Source organism: Ascaphus truei, chromosome 8 (assembly GCF_040206685.1).
Source record: "Ascaphus truei isolate aAscTru1 chromosome 8, aAscTru1.hap1, whole genome shotgun sequence".
NCBI classification, from domain to species: Eukaryota; Metazoa; Chordata; class Amphibia; order Anura; family Ascaphidae; genus Ascaphus; species Ascaphus truei.
In genome coordinates, this window is record NC_134490.1 from 105,568,712 (window position 1) to 105,590,935 (window position 22,224).

Consider the following 22,224-nt stretch of genomic DNA (forward strand, 5'->3'; position numbering starts at 1 on the left):
TAATTGACTACCAGCAGTTAACCACCACACTGCTGGATTAGAGGCATATTTCCTGAACAGGGATAACTCCCCTGTTACAGTACCCCTTGAGGTCTCTTAGCCACATGACCTCTTGCTCTTCAGAGGTACTAATTGGGCAACTGGGTGCTACTGCCAATTTGACATTTTTGGCCATATTCTATACAATTTGTGGGTTTTTTTTAGGTAAAAATTAATTTACTTTTTTGTCCCTTTGCAGTATCTCCCAATGCTTATTGAATATTGTATTAATTTTGGGGGCCATATTGTTATATTGGGTAATGAATGGGATAAAACTCATTATTATCTATATTGTTTCCAGTCCTTTCTTTTTTTTCTTATTAGTATCAATAAGTTCATCTCTATTGATAATAGGGTTACTATTGACCCTTTTTCAAGAAAATATATAAGTATTTTACTGTGTATTTTTGTCATATTGGATGTAGCATTGGGCTTCTCTGTCGCTTGTTAAAATATAAAGTATAAATTATAAGAATTATGTTTGAGCAAATTATTGTTTTAGATATGCAATGTTTGAAAAGTTATTTTTTTTTTATATATATTGTTAGGTCCGGAAATATTTGGACACTTATGCAAGTTTTGTTATTTCGGCTATGTACCAAAATAAATTCAAGTTACAGTTAAATAATGAATATGGGCATAAAGTGCAGTTTATCAGCTTTAATTTGAGGCTATTCACATCCAAATTGGAGAAAACGGTTTAGGAATTACATCTCTTTAATATGTAGCCCCCTCTTTTTAAAGGGACCAAAAGTAATTGGACAATTGACTCAAAAGCTGTTTTGTGGGCTATTCCTTTGTTATTTCATCATCAATTAAGCAGGTAAAAGGTCTGGAGTTGATTCCAGGTGTGGCATTCACATTTGGAAGCTGTTGCTGTGAACCCACAACATGCAGTCAAAGGAGCGCTAAATGCAAGTGAAACAGGGCATCCTTAGGCTGCAAAAAAAAATAAAAAATCAGAGAGATAGCAGGAACATTAGGAGTGCCCAACTCAACAGTTACATCCTGAGAAAAAAAGAACACACTAGTGAGCTCTGCAGAACAAAAAGGCCTGGACGTCCACAGAAGACAACAGTGGTGGATGATCATAGGATCCTTTCCATGGTAAAGAAAAAACCCTTCACAACATCCAGCCAAGTGAAAAACACTCTCCAGGAGGTAGGCATATCATTATCCAAGTCTACCATAAAGCGAAGACTTCACGAGAGCAAATACAGAGGGTTCACCACAAGGTGCAAACCATTCATAAGCCTCAAGAATAGAAAGGCTAGATTAGACTTTGCCAAACAATATCTAAAAAAAAGCCAGCCCAGTTCTGGAACAGCATTCTTTGGACAGATGAAACAAAGATCAACCTGTACCAGAATGATGGGAAGAAAAATGTATGGAGAAGGCTTGGAATGGCTCATGATCCAAAGCATACCACATCATCTGTAAAACATGGTGGTGGCAGTGTGTTGGCATGGGCATGCATGGCTTACAATGGCACTGGGTCACTAGTGTTTATTAATGATGTGACAGAAGCAGCCGGATGAATTCTGAAGTGTATAGGGATATATTGTCTGCTCAGATTCAGACAAATTCAGCGAAGTTGATTGGACGGCGCTTCACTTTACAGAGGAACAATGACCCCAAACATACTGCGAAAGCAACCCAGGAATTTTTTAAGGCAAATACGTGGAATATTCTGCAATGGCCAAGTCAATCACCTGATCTCATCCCGATCGAGCATGCATTTCACTTGCTGAAGACAAAACTTAAGGCAGAAAGACCCACGAACAAACAACAACTGAAGACAGCTGCTTTAAAGGCCTGGCAAGCATCACAAAGGAGGAAACCCAGCATTTGGTGATGTCCATGCATTACAGACTTCAAGCAATCATTGGCTTCAAAGGATTCTCAACAAAGTATTAAAAATGAACATTTTATTTATGATTGTGTTAATTTGTCCAATTACATTTGAGCCCCTGAAATAAGGGGACTTTTTGTATGAAAATGGTTGCAATTCCTAAACTTTTCATATGATATTTGTGTTCAACCTCTTGAATTAAAGCTGAAAGTCTGCACTTCTATTGCATCTTGGTTGTTTAATTTCAAATCCATTGTGGTGGCGTACAGAGCCAAAATTATGAAAATTGTCAGTGTCCAATTATTTCCAGACCTAACTGTATATCTCCATCTCTGCTTCCTTCAACACTACTCGGTTCACATGAACTCCTTTCCTACCTGCGCCTTCTGACCCTATACAGCTATACCCCCTGCACTAAAACACACCCCTACAAATCATCCTTACACATTATCTTTCCATGCTTCTCTTCCTTGCTTCTGGGGATATCTCTCCCAATTCTGGTCTCTGCCTTATTTCTACATGCTCTCGTCCTCGCCTCCCAAATGCAACTTCTACTCCTTCTGGTGTCAACCCCTCTAACCTCATACCCATCCCCTGTCAACCTCCTTCCTCTCTCCCTTTGTCCTGTGCCCTTTGGAATGCCTGCTCTCTTTCCAACAAGTTCCTCTCTGTGCATGACTTCTTTGTCTCTCACTCTCTGCCCCTCTTTGCTACAACTTAGACTTGGCTCACTCAGTCTGACTCTGCACTGGAAGCTGCCCTCTCTTAGGCTGAGTTTATAGTCCTGGCAACGGCTTGCAGCCGCAAAGCAACCCAATGTAGTCCATACCGACCGGACATAGTCGGCGCGACGAGTCTACAAAAGCTCTGTAGCCAAAAGATTTGGATATTTGCAGCTACAGAAGCCACATGTGACTTGCAGCAAGACAATCACACTGCCCCTCTGTCATCCCCCTTCCTGACGTCACCGCCCCTTGCAGAAAGCTACATCGCACACTCTGAGTGCAACTTTTGCTACAGCAACAAGTGCTGTCGCTGTAGTCAGGACTATAAACTCAGCCATATGGTTTCTCCCACACTTTGTTGCCCTGATGGCAGGGGTGGATGCGTGGGGCTCCTCCTTTCTTATCTGCCATTACCTAACCCTTCCTTTTCCTCTCTTTCTCTTTTTTTCTCCCTCCTTTCAGGCTCACACTGTCCAGCTTTTCTTTCCTCTCCCTGTCCACGTGGCGGTCATCTATTGCCCACCTACCTCTATGCATCCCCCTTCTGTCTTTCTCTCTAACTTCGAATCCTGGCTCACCTTCTTTCTCTCCTCTCACTCCCCGATGCTTCTCCTCAGAGACATCAACTGTCATATTAATGATCCCTCTCTCCCTTGGGCTTCCCGCTTTGTCTCTCTAACCTCTTCTTTTGGCAGTGGACTGCAGTCCGCACCCACAAGGATGGCCACTACCTAGACCTGGTTTTCACTAAAAACATTTCTTTGATTTCTCCATGTCCCCCCTTCCTCTCTCTGGACCAGAATCTCATTTTCTCTCCCTTTCACCTCCACCTACCCCTCGCTTCTGCAGAGACCTGCACTCTATGAACCTACCAGCTTTTAATTCCACTTTACGCTCCTCCCTCTCCTCTGAGCTCTGCTCCATACCCTGAAAACCTATCATCCTCTCTTGATCTACATAACCCACTTTCTTTTTGCCGTTCTCGCCCTTCTAACCCCAGACCCTGACTACATTTCCACACACGCATGCTACGTTCCTGCTCTCGTTCATCTAAACGCCTCTGGATGAAATCTTAAAGTTTCGCAGACTTCCTTTACTACAAATGTATGCTATCCTGTTTCACCTCCACCCTCTCTCAGGCTAAACAAACCTTCTTTTCTTCACTAATCCACACACACAAGTCCAAACCACACAGACTCTTTTCTGTCTTTGATGCCCTACTCAGACCACCCTCTGCTGCCTGTTTTTCTTCCTCCATCTCACCTCAGGACTTTGCTGACTATTTCAAGGAGAAGGTGGAATCTATACGGCAGGACATCCCCTCTGTGTTCTCCTCCCATTTTACACCTCTTAACTCTCCTCCTGCCTTTCTCAAATCTTTTTCCGCTATTAGGGGTGTTATTTTATATTGCAGACACCTTACAATTTACACTGTTAAATTGCCCCCATGCCCACCGTCTTTTGAAATCCTAGTTTGCAAAATCTGCCTCCCCTTTTCTAAGCCCATCTTAGTTGCTGGCATCTACTGCCCCTCTACAGTCCCTGATTTATATCACCCAGTTTCTTGGCTCCATTTCCACTCTGAATGAGAAAAATGAGCTGCTAGTTCTTGGGGATTTCAACTATTACTGGCTTGACCCTAAAAAACACAAAAACCAGACACAACTCAAGTCACTTAACCTAACGCAACTCATTTCCCAACCCACACAGACAAACCTGAAATCTCACAACAATTCCTTGCGAGACTGGATTCTCTCCTCAAATCCCAGCATAATTCAATCCTCTGGCATCCTTCCTGACCTTTTCAGTGACCATACAATAGTGTACTGTATGTGTGAAGGGATGGGGGAGCACAGCGTAAGGAATGGTGGAGTATGGTTGTGTTATCTCCCTATGATGTTCAGTGGCGTCCTGACACCCTTGGAGTGAGTGTCCTCAGAAGGAGGTTTGTGCTCCTAAGAGGTGGGTTAAGACTTAGGTGGGTGAACCGAGTCTATGGATGTAACATGTATGCAAAGTAAATCAATAAAAGGAAAACTTACACGGCCTTGTGTAAGTTGTATCCCATCAAGGTTTCTTTTGCAGTCTTGTCTTCCTTCTGGATGATCCTTCCTGTTCGTACTTTATACGAGCCTGAGGAAGCCCTGTTCAGGGCGAAACGAGGACACTCACTCCAAGGGTGTCAGGACGCCACTGAACATCATAGGGAGATAACACAACCATACTCCACCATTCCTTACGCTGTGCTCCCCCATCCCTTCACACATTCCATACACCAAGGGTTTTGGATAGACCCTAGTGGGGTAGTTTGAGTCACAGTAGGACATCACCATCAAAGCTGTTATAACACACACCTACCATTTAAGACATTTAAGATATCCTAATCCTACACCAACCACGGTCAGAGTTAGCGCCCGGGAAATACACCACAATAGTGTACTGTGTAAGGAAAATTATACCACCCCAATCAAGCCCTAAAGTTCTCCTAACTAGAACATCTAGAAACTTTAACCCACAACAGTTTCTGGCAGACTTTACCAACTGCCCTTGGCACAGAATCGACTTAATTCCCAACCCTGATTCTGCACTCGACTATATCCAATCCGAGTTCTTAAAACTCTGTGATACCCATGCTCCACTATGCAGAATAAGAGTATGGGGAGCCCACCTACAACTGACCTTATAGCACTCTACCAGTTCAGGGATGCCTTGTGGAAAAGCTACAAAGTAACTGGCACTACCAAGGATCTTAATCACTACAGATGCCTGCAGAATACTGTATGTGCACAAGGCAAACAAGACACGCAAAAGCACAATATTACTCTGACAATCTCCTCCAGAATACATCAAACCCAGCTAACTTCTGGAAAGTTATCAACAATATATTCCAGCCTTCTAGCCTTCAACAACCAAGTAATATCACTAAGGAGGATATTACTCTGACAAATCCCACTGACATTGCAAATGTATTCAATGATTACATTATGGGGTGTGCTACTAACTTATTAGCGAAACGCAACCCAAACCACAAACATGAACCTCATTCTTAGAGTACCCATATAGCCACACCCTCTCCCAACACTGCTCACAATTTTCAGTTTGTCCCAGTATCTGAAGAGAAGATTATACAAGCGCTCCTCAAACTAAAACTAAGCAGCCAATGTGGACCTGACTTACTGCAATCTACGTTCCTAAGACTTGATGCCCCAGCCATTGTCAAACCAATTTCTTCCATAGTCAACTCTTCTGTCTGCAGGCCATATCCCCAAGACCTTGAAAACTACCAGAGTTGTCCGAATCTTTAAAAGTGGGGACAAAACCACTGTCTCAAACTACAGGCCAATCTCTCTTCTCCCAATACTATCCAAAGTCATGGAAAAATGTGTTCACTCTCAAGTGATTACTATACCAAGACAAATTTCCCTAGCCAATTCCAATCTGGCTTTCGCCCCAAACATTCCACAGTAACGACCCTGCTAAAAGTTTGCAATGAGATCTAGAGTGGAATGGAACGGGGACAACTCGCTGGCACAATATTCCTAGATTTTGCAAAGGCTTTTGATACTGTTGACCATGTTATCTTGCTTAACAAACTTCAGTGCTCTGGAATAGGGAGCATGCTTTAAACTGGTTTCATTCCTACCTATCGGATAGATCCCAATATGTGTCCATCTCAGGCTTTAACTTCAACCCCTTGGATATCACCTGTGGTGTCCCGCAAGGCTTTGTTCTGGGGTCCCTACTCTTCTCAGTGTTCATCAATGATCTCCTACAGCTTGCAAGGGAGCTTCAATACACATGTATGCACATGACACAATCCTATATGCACACAGCCCTAGTCTTTTCGACCTTGAGCACATACTTCATTCAATTTGAGACTTGAACATTGAATTTCCCAAAACAAACTGTTTTTAAACACTGACAAGACTGTAACAATGGTACTTGGAACCAAGGCTAATTTTTTAAAGCTTCCAATGACTGAGCCCCAGTTCAGAACCAACGCTAATACCACCCTAACTCCAGTTACTAGTTTCAAATACTTGGGCATATGGTTTGACTCCCACTTAACATTCGGGATGCACATTGATACTCTGACATCCAAAACTTATGCCAAACTAAGTGTACTTTACAGGAACAAATCCTTCCTAAGTCTGCTGGTCAGAAAGCGTATCGCGCAGCAGATGCTAATGCCAATTATCGACTATGGGGACAAAGTATATGGCTCGGCACCCCAAACCCACCTTAGCAAACTTGATACCCTTTGCAATTCAATATGCCATTTTGTTCTCCACTGCAACTACAACACACATCACTGCGAAATGCTCAAAGAACTAAATTGGTCAGCACTTGAGTCTTGGTGCAAAGTTCATCTTTCCTTTTTTGTCTTCAAATACTTTCTGGGCAAGCTACAGTACCGTCTATCTGAACAAGCTCCTCATTCCCACCACATGCAACACTTACCATCTGAGATCTGACTCCAAAAGACTGTTCATGGTCCCAAGGTTCAACAAAGTATCCGGCCACTCCTCCTCTTACCGTGCGCCCCATAACTGGAACAATATACCGGAGAGAGACTGTCTCCACCAGTCTAAGTTCTTTCAAAACTAAAGCTGTCTCACATTTTAACCTGGTCTGTAACTGCTACATTAGTCTATAATATACGGTTAGGTCCGGAAATAATTGGACACTGACACAATTTTCATAATTTGGACTCTGTACGCCACGACAATGGATTTGAAATGAAACAACCGAGATGAAATAGAAGTGCAGACTTTCAGCTTTAATTCAAGGGGTTTGTCACGTACGACAAAAATATTGTATGAAACGTTTAGGAATTGCAACCATTTTCATACACAGTCCCCTTTTTTCAGGGGCTCAAATGTAATTGGACAAATTAACACAATCATAAATAAAATGTTCATTTGTAATACTTTGTCGAGACTCCAAACGCTGGGTTTCCTCCTTTGTGATGCTTTGCAAGGCCTTTACTGCAACTGTCTTCAGTTGTTGTGTGTTTGTGGGTCTTTCTGCCTTAAGTTTTGTCTGCAGCAAGTGAAATGCATGCTCGATCGGGGTGAGATCGGGTGATTGACTCGGCCATTGCAGAATATTCCACTTCTTTGCCTTAAAAAACTCATGGGTTGCTTTCGTGGTATGTCTTGGGTCATTGTCTATCTGTTAAGTGAAGCGCCATCAACTTCGCTGAATTTGGCTGATTCTGAGCAGACAATATATCCCTATACACTTCAAATCCGGCTGCATCTGTCTTCTGTCACATCATCAATAAACACTAGTGACCCAGTGCCACTGTAAGCCATGCATGCCCATGCCATCACACTGCTACCACCATGTTTTACAGATGATGTGGTATGCTTCGGATCATGAGCCGTTCAAAGCCTTCTCCATACTTTTTTCTTCCCATCATTCTGGTACAGTTTTATCTTAGTTTCATCTGCCCAAAGAATGCTGTTCTAGAACTGGGCTGGCTTTTTTAGATATTGTTTGGCAAAGTCTAGTCTGGCCTTTCTATTCTTGAGGCTTATTAATGGTTTGCACCTTGTGGTGAACCCTCTGTATTTGCTCTCGTGAAGTCTTCTCTTTATGGTAGACTTGGATAATGATATGCCTACCTCCTGGAGAGTGTTCTTCACTTGGCTGGATGTTGTGAAGGGGTTTTTCTTTACCATGGAAAGGATCCTATGATCATCCACCACTGTTGTCGTTCGTGAACGTCCAGGCCTTTGTGTGTTGCAGAGCTCACCAGTGCTTTCTCTTTTTTTTTTCTCAGAATGTTGATTTGGCCACTCCTAATGTTCCTGCTATCTCTCTGATGGATTTTCTTTTGCAGCCTAAGGATGCCCTGTTTCACTTGCATTTAGAGCTCCTTTGACCGCATGTTGTGGGTTCACAGCAACAGCTTCCAAATGCGAATGCCACACCTGAAATCAACTCCAGACCTTTTACTGCACCGACACACTTTATTCGAGCAAATACCCAGTATGTACCTGGCAGATACCTGGAATGCGCCGCTCCTCACCTCTGACAAGCCCCGTTGCGTTTGCCTTCCCAGCCTGGGTTCATGCCTGGCTGACGGGCGGCTGATCTGTTAAATGATAATGATTAGGATTTAATAGGCTGCAATGCTTCGCGTGTCTACCAGATGGCATAAATTCATGAATTGTAATGCAGTATATATATATATATACTGTGCAGTATTGCAGCCAGCGGGAATAAAATGCTTCAATCCCTGCCTGGAAAATACCTCAATGCACTCGGGCAGAAAACAGTCACAAACTTCAATACACCCGGGTATACCCGAATTCGTGGGACTAGCCGAGCTCGAATAAAGTATGTCGCCAGTGTACCTGTTTAATTGATGATGAAATAGTGAAGGAATAGCCCACACCTGTCCATGAAAAAGCTTTTGAGTCAATTGTCCAATTACTTTTGGTCCCTTTAAAACGAGGGGGCTACATATTAAAGAGATGTAATTCCTAAACCCTTCCTCCAATTTGGATGTGAATACCCTCAAATTAAAGCTGATAGACTGCATTTTATGCCCATATTCATTATTTAACTGTAACTTGAATTTATTTTGGTACACAGCCGAAATAACAAAACTTGTATCAATGTCCAATTATTTCCGGACCTAACTGTATATTATCTCTAACTGTGCATGCAATGTCTTGTATATTATGTATACCTTGTTCACTTATGTGACTGTATTTGTAACCATGTATTATTTGTCATCTTAACTCTATGCCCAGGACATACTTGAAAACGAGAGGTAACTCTCAATGTATTACTTCCTGGTAAAACATTTTATATATATATATATATATATATATATATATATATATATATATATATATATATAAATCACAGTTATATACCGTAAATCACAGAGAAGGATGTATAATTGCTGATGTCCTCTTCTCCCTCTGCCACCTACCCTCTTGACCCCATTCCCTTTCATCTCCTAAAACCTCCTTGCTCCTATAAGCTCTACATTTTGAACTCCCTCTACTTTGGTACTTTTCCCACCTCCTTCAAACATGCAACAGTTATACCAATTCGCAAAAACAGCCAGCTTGATCCTACCTGTCTTTCTAGCTATCGTCCTGTCTCCCTCCTGCCTTTTGCCTCTAAACTCCTTGAATCTCTTGTATTCTCTCGCTTGCTCCATTTTCTCACCACCTATTCTCTCCTAGACCTTCTACAATCTGGCTTTAGCACTTCTCACTCCACTCTAACAGCCCTCACTAAAATACAGGTTGACCTTCATCTGCCAAAGACAAAGGTCAATACACTCTGCTCATATTGCTCGACTTCTCTGCAGCATTTTATACTGTGGACCACTCTCTTCTCTTTCACATTCTCCATACTCTTGGTATCTGTAATAAAGCTCTATCCAGGTTCTCCTTTTACATCTCACATTGTACATTCAGTGTCTCTTTTGCTAACACCTCCTCAGTCGATCTCTTTGTGGGTGTTCCCCAGTGCTCTGTCCTGGGACCTCTTTTCTCTTTACACACTCTCTAGGTGACCTAATCACAGCTCTTGGCTTCAAATATCACCTCTATGCTGATGACACACAAATTTACTTTTCAACCCCTGACCTTACACCTGCTTTACAGACCAAAGTTTCTGATTGTCTCTCCCCTATATCATCCTGGATGGCTTTCCGCTGACTTAAAATTAACATGTCAAAAACAGAGCTCCTCATATTCCCTCCAAACTTGGCCCTACTACCTCCTTCTACATTACTGTTGGAAGCACTTTCATTCCCCAGTAGCACAAGCACGCTGCTCCCTTGCGTTCTAAAGTTAGCTAAAACCTGTCGTTTTCTCCTCCGCAGTTTTAGAAAGATTTTCTTTACTCTGATTTACTTTAATTTACCCTTTACTCTGTTGCTTGACTGTTAAAACTCTGACACTGGCCCTTATTCTCTCCCATCTCGACTACTGTAACCTCCTGCTGTCTGGCCTTCCTGCCTTTCACCTGTCTCGCTTACATTCTATCCTAAACGCTGCTGCCAGAATCCCTCTACTCTTTCCTAAATCTGTCCCCGTGTCTCCCCTGCTGAAATCCCTCTCCTGGCTTCCTATCAAATCCAGTATCACACACTCAATTCTCCTCACTTTTAAAGGTTTACACTCTTCTGCTCCTCCTTACATCTCAGCCCTAATTTATCGCTATACACCATCCCGACTTTTGCGTTCTGCCCAAGTATGTATTCTCTCTACCCCTTTTGTATGTAAAGCCCTCTGCCGCCTTAAAGCTTTCTCACTGACTGCCACAAACCTCTACAATGCCCTTCCCCTCAATATCCGACTAGCAAGCTCTATCCACCTTTAAGACCCACCTTAAAACACACCTTATCGAAGCATATGAGTAGCTCTGTATCTGATACTTTACACCTCATACGACCTTGGCCCCTTGCAGATGCACTTACCAGAACAAAGAGACAAAAACAACAGCGCAAATAGTGAAGTATATCAAATGTATTGATTTAAAATATAGGGTAAGTATTCTGCGTACATTTAGTAATTTAGTAATTAAAACAAGTGCATTGAGGGGAGGCGCATGCGCGACGGGAACGGAGATGGAGGTCTGAACTGAGAGCTCCGTAACCCGCCGGCAGGAATTAAATAAATATTGTTCGCAAAACTCAACTTAGCAGCAGCGAAATAGCAGCAATCAATAATATAACACCCACAGCACAAAAGTCCATGGCGGCCACAAGGAAAAAATCAAAACAGAAGGTAGATGTCCGCACTTACTTTGTGGGGGCTAAAAAGCCTAGGGAGACGGACAGCATGGCGGCATCGGATTCAGACTCCGCACCGGAGATAGAAGTAGGGACGGACGACCCGACAGGCGCTATGAAGAGGGAGATAGCGCAGCTTCTTTCCGACCTTAAAACCTTCTTCAGAGGTGAGGTGGAACACCTGCGGAAAGACATTTTAAACATCGGAACCCGCACGAATTACTTGGAGGAAAAAATGGAGGAGTCCACTAGATGCCAAAAGGAATATGGAAAATAGCTGAAGCGCTCAAATGCAGGTATATCTCAAAATGATAATAAGCCAGACCACTGTACCAGGGTACTAACAATTGATATAGTACCTATTGTGATATAGTACCTATTGTACCTATTAGATGCCAAAAGGAGACAGACTCCAGGGTCACCACACTGGAACGGAAAGTGCCTGAATTGGAAGAACGCCACGAGGATAGCGAAAACCGCGACAGGAGGAACAACCTCAGGGTTAGGGGGATCCCTGAGGAGATACAAGACCCTGAAGCAATGCTTAATAGATGGATGACCTCCATAATGCCGGGAAAGACAGAGACAGAACTGGTAATGGACCGGTGCCACCGAGCGCTGAGGGCCCGTCCACTGCCTAACAACCCCCCCCCGGGATGTAATCTTACGCTTACACCACTTTACCACAAAAGCAGAAATCTGCAAAATCACCAGGGCCACCCCTACAGTGAAATTTGAGGGAGTAGAGATGGCCATCTATCAGGACATTTCCCCGATCACTCTATCCAGACGCCAGGCCCTCCAACCGGTCACCAGAATCTTAAGAGACAAAAATGTAAGATATAGATGGGCCTTTCCCTTTGCCCTGATTGTGGTGCAGCACGGACGGTCTCATGTCCTCAAGCACTTGTCAGATGGTCAGGAGTTCCTGAAAAGGCTGGACATACCGAATGTGCTGCAGCTGGAAGCCCCTGGAGAACGCCCTCCAAGGCAGGCAGAATGGGAAAAGGTGGGCTCCCCAGCCGGCCATCGTCAGGATAAACCAAGACCCTCAAGACCTGCCTGAAGAAGGAGTCTCCTGACTGTTTTCTAGTTCCAGCAGAACTAGGAGTTACTGTTATTACCCCCGTTGTTCTGCAAATAAAGAGACTATCACCCTCACTAAAAGTTGCCTGATGACTACAAGCTCCGGTGTCACCCCCCAGCCCCCTCCCGATGGTCCGGGCCCAAGCGGTAAAATCCCTGCTAAAAAGACAAGAAATCTGAGGAAAAAAGGAATAAGGGAAGAGAGACTTTATATACTCACCAAAATGGCGTCCCGGTAAGATCCGCGGGAAGAGCTGATGAAGAAGCGCCAAATCAGAATGGCGGCCGCAGTTTGGGCGCGAAACCTGGGAGCTCCGTTCAGCTCCACCCCCGAGACACACCTCCTTCAGCTGCGCGCAGGCGGTTATGCGCATTGGATCAGGCGGATGTCGGGAGGCGGTCCTTCGCAGAGCCCCGTCGCAGGGGAAATGATGTCAGAGGCGGCGCCTACCAGGAAGGAACGAAAGGCACAGACGTTTGAAACGGAGGATCGGAGGAGGCGACCGAAAGATACGCCAGGAGGGGGGGGTTCTCCGCAGAGGGGTGCGCGCATTCCCCGGCTGGGGAGCAGAGGGGACATTATAAGAGAAATAGGAGCAAAAAAGTCTACCAAAAATTATAGCGTAGCTAATACACTGTAGACGCTAGAAGTTAGACAGCAGCAACAACTGAGATTAGAAGATAGTCTTTAGTTAACTAATTACATAGTTGAGTTTAAACTTTAGATGTTTAGGAATATTGCTTTCACAGGACAATGTTAACACTGCCGGCGGGGGGGGCAGGGGATTGCCCTTATCCCCACCCGTTGGCATGTGCCCCTGGGGCTGGACTGCGGCCTTAAGCCACAGCCCGGTCAAAGACCTGGGAATCCGTGATCTGGAAGACACCCCGCAATCTCGGACAGAAAAAGGGGAGCATCCAGAGTACTGGCGGTTTTCCCAGGCAGTAAACCATAGGTCAGCTAGGACCAAGTTGGTTTTCCCTGTACTTGTTACAAGGCTGTATGTTCCCTGTCATCTCCCTATGTGTTTTCCCACCCCTTCCTCAGGCACCCCAACAGGAGGTCTCACGATGTCAAGAGGTCAGCAACACCGCTATTGGCAGCCACAGAAAATCCAAGGCACGGGTAGGAAGCAAAAGCACCGCACCCACAGAGACTCACTACACGCACTAACATGGCTCTAAAGTTCTTATCACAAAATGTTAAGGGTGTCAATTCCCCCCAAAAACGCAGAATCGCCTTTGCAGAATTTAAGCGTAGGAAAACTGATGTTCTTTTTCTTCAAGAGACGCATTATTGTTCTAACAAAAACCCAGGGTTTCTAGACAAAAATTTTAGAAGGTTCTATCTCGCCTCAGCCAAAGAAAAGAAAAAAGGAGTTGCCATTTTATTCCATAACAAAGTCCCGTTTGAGCTGGAAAAAATAAAACGTGATCCAGGAGGCAGATATATAATACTGGTGGGCCAGCTACAGAAATGTAGAATAACTTTGGCATGTATATATGCCCCATGTGAAAACGACCCTCCGTTCTTTGAAGAATTTTTTCTTAAACTCAAACAATGGGCAGTGGGCAACATAATATTAGCGGGAGACTTCAATAAGGTCCTAGATCCGCGAATAGACAGATCCCCGAGACAGGAAAAAGCGAGACAAATAGGGGCAACAGCTCTTATAGAGGGGTTGCGAAGAGGATGTCTGGTAGACATCTGGTGGGAACAGCACCCGGGCGAGCGTACCTATACATTTTACTCACACCCACATGACAGCTATAGTAGACTAGACCACTTCTTTGTATCGAGCAGAATGGTCCCACAAATCACCGACACTCTAATCCATGACATCTCATGGTCGGACCACGCATCAATCGAGCTACGATGCACTCAAATTAGGACGATCAGCCCGGGGGCAAATTGGAAACTAAACGAGTCCATGATCAAGATCCCTGAATTAGCCCTGACAGTTAAAGACGAGATTAGGCAATTCTTTGTCACGAATACAGGCACAGTGGATTCCCATATAACACTGTGGGAGGCCCATAAGGCCACGATGCGAGGAATGCTGATTAGTCTAGCAGCAAGACGGAAAAAACAGAGGGAAATAAAATTGACACAGCTATATAAGAGGTTACTGCTGCGGCACAGATTATTCGAGCATTTGCCCGTTCTGTGCCGCAGCAGTAGCCAGGCGCGCGCCCGAGTGTGACGGGCGCGCGCCGAAGCAGCGGAAGAGCGCCCTCCGATCGGGGCGCTCTCCCTCCCGCTGCCGGGTCCGCCGGGTCCCCCGGAACCCCCTGCCGCTGTCCCGCGATCGCGGGACACCAGGGCTCCCTCGGGGAGCCCCTTGACGCGCGTGCAGGGGGCGCACGCTCCCGAAGACGCGTGACCGCGCGTCTATGACGCGCGGCACGCCGAGGGGCGGCCACTAGCAAGCCGGGAAATCTCCCGGCTTGCGGATCTGGCCGCAGTGCAATTAAATGTGTCGCCAGTGTACATGAGCTCTCTATACTACATAGCCGATCAGGTAGAGGGGACATTCTTAAGGAGTTGAAGGATGTAAGGATAGAACTTAACCTCCTCCTCACATCCCAGGCTGAGAGGGACATGAGTTGGACCAAGAGGAAATTCTTTGAGAAAGCCAACAAACCGGATACTATGCTGGCTAACAGGATCAGGAATAGGCAACCAAGTTATAATATACAGGCCATTAAAACTAAATCGGGGGAGATGTCCTCCAACCCTAAACGCATAGTGGAAGAATTTAGACTTTTTTATGAACAGCTCTATAATGGGGAGAAGGTAACACACAACCCTAAAACGAACAAATTATTACAGACCTTCTTAAAGGAGGCAGCCCTTCCAAGGCTGAACAGACTGGAGCGCGAGGCAATTCAGACTGATTTCACTCTGGAGGAACTGACCGCGGTCATTAAGAATCTAAAACCCTCTAAGGCCCCATGACCCGACGGGTTCTCTAATTTATACTACAAAAAATTTGTCGGGGTTCTGGCAGCGCCCATGCTCAAGTTATTTAACGGAGTCTTGGCGGGGGAACCCTTTTCGGAACAGATGCTCCAGGCGTCGATATCTATAATTCATAAGAAGGACAAAGATCCCACAAATTGTCAAAGCTATAGGCCGATCTCCTTAATCAATTCGGATGTTAAGATATACTCCAAATTACTGGCCAATAGATTGAGCGGGATCCTGCCAAGGCTTATCCACCCGGACCAGGTTGGCTTTATTAGAGATAGACAAGCGGCCGACAACACTAAAAGGATAATAGATATAATTAATTACATTAATGCCAACGGGGTCCGCGGTATAGTGCTAAGTTTAGACGCGGAGAAAGCCTTTGACAGGATTGACTGGCCATACATGGAGTCCACGCTTGGAGCATTTGGGTTCGGAGGTAAAATTTTAGGGGCAATAAAAGCATTATATACAACTCCGACTGCCAGGGTGGTACATCAGGGTTTTCCATCAGAGTTGTTTAAAATCAAAAGCGGGACCAGACAGGGATGCCCACTCTCGCCCCTGTTGTTCGCCTTATGCGTGGAACCGCTAGCGGCTCACATACGTCGCAGTCCCGATATTTCGGGAATACAAATCCACTCCCAAGAGCATAAAATAGCTCTATATGCAGATGACATAATTTTGTCTCTGACGAAACCGCTTACCTCGCTTCCCAATCTATTTGCTTTACTGGAAAAATTTAGTAGAATCTCTGGTTTTAAAATAAATCAATCTATATCAAGAGAACTATACGAGATTATTAAGAGCTCTCGCGAAGGAACTAAAGGACTGGTCCGCATACGGTATATCCTGGATTGGCAGAATCTATTGTCTGAAAATGAACCTCCTCCCTAGGATACTGTATCTGTTCCAAACTCTTGCGATACCCATAGTGAGATCTGACATTAAAAACCTGCAGAATGCAGTTACTAGATTCATTTGGAAAAACAAAACACCGCGGGTAAAAATGTCAATTATGCAAAGACCTAGGGAAACTGGAGGCTTAGCGGTACCGAGTTTGATGGCATACTATAAAGCGGCACAATTATGCCAAATTACACAGTGGCATGGTGATCCGGAGCAGAGGCGCTGGGTGGCACTGGAGCGGCAGGCATGCGCCCCGCTAGAGCTTAAGGACCTAATTTGGTATCCTAAATCTAGATTAAAAGATCTCAGAGATCTGCTGACCTCTGTGCTTAACTCGCTCTCGGTCTGGGATACGGCTAAAAATAATCACTCATTAACCTCAAAACATACTCTGATGACTCCCCTATACGGAAATCCAGACTTTGCTCCAGGGCTGATTGATAAGAACTTCATACGTTGGCAGAGATTGGGGTTGCGAAGATTAAAAGACCTGGAGGGGCGCGACACGATAAAACCATTTGACCTAATTCAGTCAGAAACGGACCTACCCAACACTGAATTTCTTAGATACCTCCAGGTCCGGGCATTCTATACCAAACACCCGAATAGGCCGCCTCTAACCAATTTTGAGAAGCTCTGTGATCGGGGAACCGATACACGGGGACTCATTTCTGCTCTTTACAGAGGGTAGACATTGACAGCTCACATAAAACCAGGTTCATGGCACAATGGGAGACGGACTTGACAGGACCATTAGAAGACGATGACTGGACAGCAATCTTTAAGGCTGCGGCCAGTAGCTCGATATGTACGACATTGAAGGAGAACTCATATAAGGTACTAATGAGGTGGTATCTCACCCCAGTTAGATTGGCAAAATTTGTCGCGGGAGCTTCCCCGTTCTGTCCCAGACAGTGCGGGGAACGGGGAGATCTGGTGCACATGCTGTGGTCTTGTCCACGACTCATTCCTGTCTGGACACAAATTAGAGATTGGTTACAGAGGATATTTTTAGGCCTCAAAATTCAGCTTGACCCATGGGTGTTCCTGCTGGGTAAGCCCACAGATGAGGTCTCTAGATCAGGCAACAAATTAATAGCACATTTTGCCACGGCGATGAGGTGCGAGACCGCAGCACTGTGGAACCAGAATGCAATTCCATCAATAGATAAAATCCGGAACAGAATTTGGTTTGCTTGCCAAATGGAGAAGTTGACAAGTCTGGTCAACGACACTGGCACAAATTTACAAAAAGTCTGGTCGCTATGGTTGGCACAGACAGATATCCCAGGGATGAGCAATGCCGCCGTCTGGCTTTGATAGTGACAGATGGGTTCTCCTTCAAGGACAGAACAAAAACGAAGGAGATATGACGCCGAAACTAAGCTTAAAAAGTAGGCTACGGCAATTTACATGACCCCCCCCCCTAAAGCCAAGTCAAGAGCAACACGACCACAGATAGATCGGAGCCTACAGTGTCACGGTGAGACCAGTGAAGGAAGAGAACAAAGCTACCTCCTCAGCGCCACCTTCCCTCCCCCCCCCCCCCCACCCCTAGTACCCCTCCCCTCCCCACTTCCCCAACAATGTCGTGTCTACCCCTCCCACGTTTGTCTAGCTGTTGTCTGTCACTCAAATTATTGAATGGTACCAATATGATACTTGTATGTAATACCCTTGAAAAACCAATAAAAGAAAGTTATTAAAAAAAAAAAAAAAAACAAGTGCATTGAGTGTATAATACACAGATGATTACCACACGGCAAGACCAGGAACTGGGACGGAAACCGATCCTTCAGGTAAGTAGTTCCAGATGGTTTCAGGACGTCATCCCTCCTCATCAAGCAATGAACAAGAGACCACTGAGTCTCCAATAGTGCTCAAACCACAAACCGCAAAGAAATTCAATGTGGTATCAAATGCTGTTAAACCAGAGCAAGATGATCTTATATTGCATGTGAGCATGTAGGTGCTGGTAAAAGTCTTGATGGTGATGCCAGTTGATACTGAATCCCTATAACACAAGTTCATGCATATTTGCACAGCACATAGTAATATACACTTCTCAGTCCTGATGGCAATCCTAAACCCAATAATACAGTGCAAGAGACCAAAATGGTAAATCAGTCATATTAAGAGAAAGTAGTCCATCAGTGTAAGCGCCAGGTCGCATGCATCTCCTGCAGGGGTGCATAACACGGGTTCCTAATTGATCCAGGTGGAGCCAAGGAAGCAAAAAGTGGGGACCAAGCAATAAAGTGCCGTAAAAACAAGGTAGTTTAATCCATAAAGAAAATACACAGGAACATACAGGTGGGCAAAGTGATACTGTAACACGTTTCGCGCTCCTGCAGCGCTTTGTCAAAGATAAAGCGGACTTATAGTAATAAAATACTAATCATACGCGTTTTGTACCGAACAGGCTACTTCTTTAGGGATGATTTATCTGTTCTATTGTAAATACACACTGCTGTTGTGTGTCATCTGTCAGCGAATCTGCTCAGTTCTGTATCGCAGAGGCGCGATTACAACCACCTGAGATGCTGCGCATGGTGCTCTATGTGGTAGTACAATTTATTACCAGCCGAGTCTCTTGGTGTTGAGATGGAAACTACACATCACGCACGCGCAATAGACTTTCCACCACGTGTGGGCGGGACTGTTGTACCTCTGTGAGGCACGTTTGCCCTATAATTGGGAGACCGAATACCCTTCATCCTGGAGAAGTGTTCCCCCTGATGAGACATGTACCCCGAGCTGGATTGATCGTGCACTGTGCCATCTGCTTGATGAGGAGGGGTGACGTCCTCACACCATCTGGAACTACTTACCTGAAGGATTGGTTTCCGTCCTAGTATCCTGGTCTTGCCGTGTGGTAACCATCTGTGTATTATACACTCAATGCACTTGTTTTAATTACTAAATGTACGCAGAATACATACACTGGCGACACACTTTATTCGAGCTTGGCTTGTCCCACGAATTCGGGTATACCCGGGTGTATTGAGGTTTGTGACTGTTTTCTGCCCGAGTGCATTGGGTTATTTTCCAAGCAGGGATTGAAGCATTTTATTCCCGCTGGCTGCAATACTGCACAGTATATATATATATATACTGCATTAAAATTCATGAATTTATGCCATCTGGTAGACACGCGAAGCATTGCAGCCTATTAAATCCTAATCATTATCATTTAACAGATCAGCCGCCCATCAGCCAGGCATGAACCCAGGCTGGGAAGGCAAATGCAACGGGGCTTGTCAGAGGTGAGGAGTGGCGCATTCCAGGTATCTGCCAGGTACATACCGGGTATTTGCTCGAATAAAGTGTGTCGGTGCAGTACCCTTTATTTTAATTAATACATACCTCACTATTTGCGTCTTTGCGCTGTTGTTTTTGTCTCTTTGTCTAGTGCTGTGGGAGTGTTGAGCCACTTTCGTTAGATACAGCTGGGTTACTGTATGTTACTTTTTTTATATTCACTGGTTGTGAGGGGTATATGCAAGGTTGCACTCTAATCACTTAAACACTAGTTTCGTGATTATTTTATGGTGAAGTTAGTTGCGCATTTTGATTTTTTCACTTGTACACATACCAGAACACCTTCTTACTGTGTCTGTACATTCTTCCAACTTACCAATTAGATTGGGAGCTCTTCAGGGCGTGGACTCATTTTCCTAAATGCCACATTTATGTCTGAAGCACTTCTTCCCATTATGTATTACTTGTTATTTATATGATCATTACGTGTATTACTGCTGTTAAGCACTATGTACATTAATGGCACTATATAAATAAAGATATACATACACACATAATCAAATCGAATGTATTGGTGTCAATACACTCATTAAAACCTGCGAGAGTGCAGAGTGTATATCCAATAGGCTTGTCTCATACAAAAGGTCTTGAATTTGTCACCAGCCACCAGTGTGGGGGGAACATACGCAAGTCCTATGATCTTCAATTGTGAGTGTGCCTATCGCAAAACTTTTTTTTTTTTTTTGTACAAATACATTTTATACTCAGATTTACGCTTTGTCATACACATTTTTTCTCTCCCATTTCTTATATATTTATTCCACAAATGGCTGCACACACAGGGTAAAGAGCCTTTCCAGGAAAAAGTCATGGTGCATGGTAGAGGAGATAAGGGATAGTCAAAATTAGATCACAGGGTGGAAGGTCTGACTTATGAGGAAAGGCTAGCAAAATTCATTTTTCTTTACATTACAAAAGAAGTGTCAAAGAGGGGATATGATTGCTATATTCATTGTCAATATAAGGAACTTTTAAAATAACTATTTATCCCAAAGACCGTACAATAGACATATGTGGTCCTCCCTTAAGATTGGAAGAAAGGAGATTTCACCAGCAACAAAGTAAAGGGTTCTTTACAGTAAGGCTTTTAAAATGTTGAATTCATTACCCATAGAGACTGTGATGGCAAATACAGTAGATATCTTTACGAAAAGGTTGAACATCTTTTTAGAAAGGAAAGTTATACATAGATAAACCAAATAAGTAAACATGGGCATTATGTTGATCCATAGAGAGATCTAATTGCCATTACTGGAGTCCGAAAGGAATTTATTTTTCCCCTCATAAGGCATCATTGGATAATGTTTTACTGTAGTCTTTTGTTTTCCTTCCTCTGTATCAATATACTGTAAATACAAATATGGGATGAGTATACATTGTCTACATTTTACATAGATTGAGTTAAATTGACATGTCCTTTTTTTTTTTTAACCTCATCTACTATCTAGCAATGTAATAATGAATGTTTCCTTTGTTTATATGTAGGTAGTGCCAAGATGCCCAAGGTGTTCACAAGATGACCCTCATTGTATCATGAAACCTGATATTGTTTTCTTTGGTGAAAATTTACCAGAACCATTCCACAGAGCTATGAAGTATGACAAAAATGAGGTTGATCTTCTCATTGTTATTGGATCTTCATTGAAAGTAAGACCTGTAGCGTTGATACCAAGTAAGTATATATTCAGGCGCACTAGAGCAGTGGTGCGCAAACTTTTTTCTTTGCGCCCCCTTGCCTGCTCGCACTTTTTCCTCCTCCCTGCCCCTTTACCTTTTCTCCGGCATCCGGGGTGTCATGTGAGGTCACGTTGTCATTTGACCCTGCAGTGTCATTTGACTGAGTTGTCATGGCGATGCGTTGCTAAAATCCGTCAAAGACAAGGTAGGAGATATACAGAGTAGTCGCATGCTCCCCCGGCATTTAATTTAAATGTTGTGGGGAAGAGCACGCGGCCTCTGTAAGTGTTGCGCCCCACAGAAAATGTTGTGCCCTCCCAGTTTGCGCACCCCTGAACTAGGGAATAGTGTAATAATATACTAGTTTTGTTATTAGATGTAAATTCATAATCATGTTGTTTAATTTGGAACATGCTTGCAAGTAAATAATGTGTGAAAAAAATCTGTAAAAACCTATTGCGTTTCCAAAAACATGTCAGTACATCTTTCATTTCCTGCTCCTAGATGCATAGATATGTATTGCTCAAGGAAATTAGTCTAAAATGTAAAAGTTAAATCCATATACGTGTGGAGGTTTCCTATTGTATAGTTTCATACTGTACTTGCCTTCTCCTAGGTTGTGTGCAATTTGAGATACAGTACCCTTCAATGGACTGGTATAATAGTTATGTGTTTCACACAAGCTTTGAAGAGCTCTATAGCTCTTCCATGTGTTTTTTTTTTTTGTTTTTTTTAAAGCTTGCTTCCACCAGAATTTTTCCAGGTCTCCAAGCATCAAAAACATAGATTGTAAGCTCCACTGGGCAGGGACTGTGTCTTCAAAATGTCTCTGCAGCACTATACAAGATAAAACTATTATTATTAACATGTAAAA

The 22,224-nt window shown here is 43.9% G+C and overlaps 1 protein-coding gene across 10 annotated transcripts in view; it reads left to right on the top strand.

Annotated features, from left to right (window-relative positions):
- Positions 1 to 22,224, top strand: part of SIRT1 (sirtuin 1) — a 355,375-nt gene that overhangs the window by 283,103 nt on the left and 50,048 nt on the right. For all 10 annotated transcript variants that reach the window (XM_075613008.1, XM_075613016.1, XM_075613009.1 and 7 more), the window contains one exon: positions 21,159 to 21,345. In XM_075613008.1, coding sequence (XP_075469123.1) covers positions 21,159 to 21,345 — 187 coding nt within the window. The remainder of the gene's footprint in view (positions 1 to 21,158; positions 21,346 to 22,224) is intronic.